The sequence below is a fragment of the Alligator sinensis genome, unplaced genomic scaffold (assembly GCF_000455745.1).
Source record: "Alligator sinensis unplaced genomic scaffold, ASM45574v1 scaffold198_1, whole genome shotgun sequence".
In the NCBI taxonomy this organism is placed as follows: Eukaryota; Metazoa; Chordata; order Crocodylia; family Alligatoridae; genus Alligator; species Alligator sinensis.
In genome coordinates, this window is record NW_005841906.1 from 873501 (window position 1) to 877511 (window position 4011).

The 4011-nt window shown below is 54.3% G+C and overlaps 1 protein-coding gene across 3 annotated transcripts in view; it reads left to right on the top strand.

Moving 5' to 3' along the window:
• SLC29A1 (solute carrier family 29 member 1 (Augustine blood group)) overlaps positions 1–3436 on the top strand; it is a 43891-nt gene extending 40455 nt beyond the window's left edge. For 2 of the 3 annotated variants that reach the window (XM_025197810.1, XM_025197809.1), the window contains exon 13: positions 1397–3436. In XM_025197810.1, the coding sequence (XP_025053595.1) occupies positions 1397–1415 (19 nt within the window). In that variant the 3' untranslated portion in view covers positions 1416–3436. The remainder of the gene's footprint in view (positions 1–1396) is intronic. The other variant, XM_025197811.1, reaches the window with a different exon arrangement.
• Positions 3437–4011: the final 575 nt, after the last annotated feature.

Consider the following 4011-nt stretch of genomic DNA (forward strand, 5'->3'; position numbering starts at 1 on the left):
GCTTGGCCAGGTCGTCTGCAGTGTATCAGGCTGGGAGCTGGGTGGTGTTGCTGGCGCCACGTGCTGCAGGGTGGTACTTCTCCTGACACTGAGCAGCCACCTGCTTTTTTTTCTTATGAGGCCATAATTTAGAGCTAAGCCCTCAGAGCTGTGTGGGATCAATGCTGGGGAGCTGTTCCATCACGGAGCAGGCAGCAACCTTCCTGTGCCTGGCTATAAGTGCCCCTTGCCCCCACAGGTAGCTGTCATTAGTGGCCCCCACTCAGTGGTCTACACCACCAGGCTACATGCACACATGAGCAGTGGATGTGCCAGGCTCCATCCCCTCCCTGTGACCTCAGTATCTGTGCCTGGGCTCCACATATAGTGAGAGCTTACCCTCCAGGGTCAGGCTTCATACCCTGCAATGCATACGACACCCTAGCAAGATCCATGCCTGCCAACCCGCTCTTTGCACAGCCCAGCGGTAACCTGCCCATTGCCCCAGCACCCTCCTCAGTGCAGGCATCTGCTTTGCTTTCAGCCTGCCAGTACAGTCAGCAGGGGGAGTATGAGTGTATTGCCCCCTGTGGAGGCAGGGGCCTATGCCAGTGGTTCTTGGCTTTTTTAGGCTCAAGGCTCTCCTCAGGAAATACTGGCCCTGAGCTTTCTCTCGTCTTTTGACTATGGGGAAAAATACCAGAGCAATTCTTCCGTCGCAAAGAACTCAGTCTCCAACAGAGCAGAATGGTTTTGACACTGGGATCCTGTTTGAAATATACCTGCTTTAGCTGTGGCAGGTTGGGGTGATTAGGTCTTGTGTAATGTCTGGGTTGACAGTAATCTTACAAAGAGTTTTGATTATGGATTGAATAGGATGGGTTGGATAGGAATGATCCTGCCTCAGTCAAAGGGTTGGCCTAGAAGTTACCTTTGGGGGCCCCTCACAGCCTGACTTCTCTATGATTCTATGAAATCTCTGATTTTATCTTGCAAATCGTGCAGGTGTGTTTTGTATATCTAACAGGGCTAATTTTTGCAAATCACACTTAAAAGGAGCTCATGGCACCCCGTACCTCCCTAGTTGAGAATCACTGGCCTAGGCAATCTCTACCAGTGCTTTCTAAATGCAGAGTAGCAGAGAGGTTAACCACATGGCCAGCCTGTTTCAGTCCAGTGGAGTGACAGGAGACCAGTGCTGTTTCCCCTTGGCCCCACTGTGGTCTGCTCTTCCCCTGGTGGGCTTGTTCCCCAAAGCTGTATTTCTCGTTTCTTCTCCCCCAAAGTGAAGCAGGGAAGGATCTCGTGCAGAGGAGTCCCTGAGGGGTTCTCGCTGAGGGCACGAGCTGGTGCTCATGGGGCCTGGTATGCAGTACCACTGGACTGACCCTGGGCTGACACTCTTTCCTCCTCACAGGAAGGTTGCCTGGCCATGAAGCCGAGACTGCTGGTGCCATCATGGCTTTCTTCCTGTCCCTGGGCCTGGCGCTAGGAGCCATCTTCTCTTTCCTTTTCCGAGCGCTGGTTTGAGTGTGGACTTGGAGAGACACTGCTTGGCTTGGTGACGTGCCTCTCTTGCCGGATCCCGGAGGGGGCAGGGCAGGCGTCTCCTGTCTGGATTTCCATGGATTCTTGCCACCTTTGCAAACATTCTGCAGAATTTCAGTGTCTCCCTCACCCTGCAGATATGGCTCGAGTGCCCCTAGCCCTGCCTTCCCTCATGCCCTGCCACGTGTCACCTCTTGGCCTGTATGCCCTCTACTTTCCCCATGCCATGTGCTTGAGACCCTTGCTCCTTCCATCTCCAGCCCTCTCCCCTTCTCTCCAGTGCTGGTTGACTCCCCTTGCCAGAATCCCTCTCCAAACCCCAGTCGCTTGCCTGCATAGCAGGGATCTGGAAGCTATGTACAGCATCATTACCCCTTCCTCCCCCAAAGCAGGTTCATTTGCAGAGCCCCATCCCTAGCCAGTGAGAGGAGAGGAGCCTTGCAGACTGTACAGCCCTAACCACTATCTCAGAACACATGCACTCCCTCCATGGTTGTAGAGACTGAGTTTTACAGCTACTCTTGGCTCCAACCCAGCAGCTCCCTCATAGGTATTGTTACCCATATAACAGCTTGGGCAGCAAGCCAGAGCTGGGAACAGAGCCCTGCTCTCTGGCATCACAGTCAAATGCCTTAATTTGAGGACCTTCCTTCCTGTCTTTCTGCCTTGGCCTGTTGCCTGGCATGCGCTCCTCCTGGTGACTGATACCTGAGCAGATTCTGCTTCCTGCAGCTCAGGCTTCTGCCCCAATAGCACCTCTGCCTTCCAAGAGTGGAGCAGGAGTTGTCCCTGCTGGGTGCACTGGAACGAGTGAGGCTAGGGCTCTGGCTGCAGGGGGAGTACTGAGGCATCACTGCCATAGACCAGCTCAGACTCCATGAGGCCTTTCTTACCCCCACCACACTGCAGGCAGGGGCCAGGTGTTAGCCCCAGCCCCACTTATGTCTGTAAATTTATCTGTATAGATGCTGTTTTATATACAAAGACTGAACGTGCCCTTCTGTAGATCACTGCCTCTGATGTTGCTGCCCTTAGGGAGGGGGAGAGCATGTGGGCTATAGCCTTGCCAAGGGCTGGGCCTCAGTGTATCCTGAGGGAGAACAGCATGGAGATGCTTCACAGGCTACCCAGAGTGGCTGCCTAGCCCGTACTCTGCTTGCTCCTGCAGTCTGTTTCCAGGCTGGTTGGCAGGGCTCCATGGACAAAGGAGTGGGGATGTGTAGCTGAGGGATCTCATCCATCCCCTGGGGACAGACCCCAGGCAGGAAGTGCAAAGGAGTGGTGCCCTCTTCCATGGGCTGTCTTGCTGGGGAGGGACTGATGGGAGGGAGTGGGAGAAGTGACCGAGTGCTGGGAACTTACTGCCAGGCTGAGGAGGCCATGTCTGTGTGCTGGAGATCCCCTGAGGGTGGTAGAGTGCTGGTGTGCTGGCTGTTCTGCCTTTCCAATCACACCTGAATTTCCTTGAGTAGCAGCCCTGGGACCTATGCTGGAGGAGTGCAATGACCACCTGCAGCAAGTGCAGCTGTACCTACTACACATTACCCCTCAAAGGGCCCTCAGGCCTGGCCTGGTCTAGCTGCAGCTTCCTCAGAGGCACATTCTCCCAGTTCCCATTCCTTCCCAAAGTGGCATCCCAGTCAGACCCCAACACATGCACATCCCTGCTAACCTGTGCTCAGCCCAGCCCTCTGATCCACAGATCACCTGCAACCCATATCTGGGTTAGTTGCCTGCCTAGGACACAAACTAGAGTAGAAATGCTAGGAGGGGAGCCACTCTGCCCTCTCCAGGAGCTGGTGTTTCATATGAACTCAAGCACCCTGAGTGCCAGCATCCCAGCCACGGGTAAACCCCCTTTGTATCGTGATGCAAATATTTAGCCTAATACATCTTGTTGTGTTTGTTAGCTTGTTTTACTTGGCAGTTGGCTACCTGCTGGAGCATGTTGACTGATGGATACGTGCCCTGCATTACATGGATCTCAGCTCCCAGCCCAGCTGCTTGGTTTGCGTCCAAATCACACATCCGACCAGTAGTGGAGTCTTGAATGGCCCAGGGGATGGCTGTGCCTTGATCCTGCCTCTAGGGCAGCATGACCTCTGGTAGCTTGCGTTTCCAATCCTAGCTCCTAGTCTAGGGTTGCCTGCTAAGGCGGGAGGCCTGGAAATGAGCATTGTCTTTTATCTACCTGTCCTGTGCACAGCAACATACCTCAACCCAGCCCCAGAGAGCATTCAGTCTCAGGAGCAATTCTGAAGGACTGTCAGCCAGCAGGTGACTTCAGTATTGGGTTTCTGATGAGCTTGGGGCTAAAGCTGGCTTGAGACACCCAACCTGAACCTACAACCCACCAACCAGCCACCTGATGGTAGTTACTGATGGCCTCTACTGACCTGAGCTGCCATCTCAGCCCTAGGCTCCCCAGACCCAGCTCTGCCAGTTCCCTTCCCTCTACCATGGCCCCTACTTTTCCCATCCTTG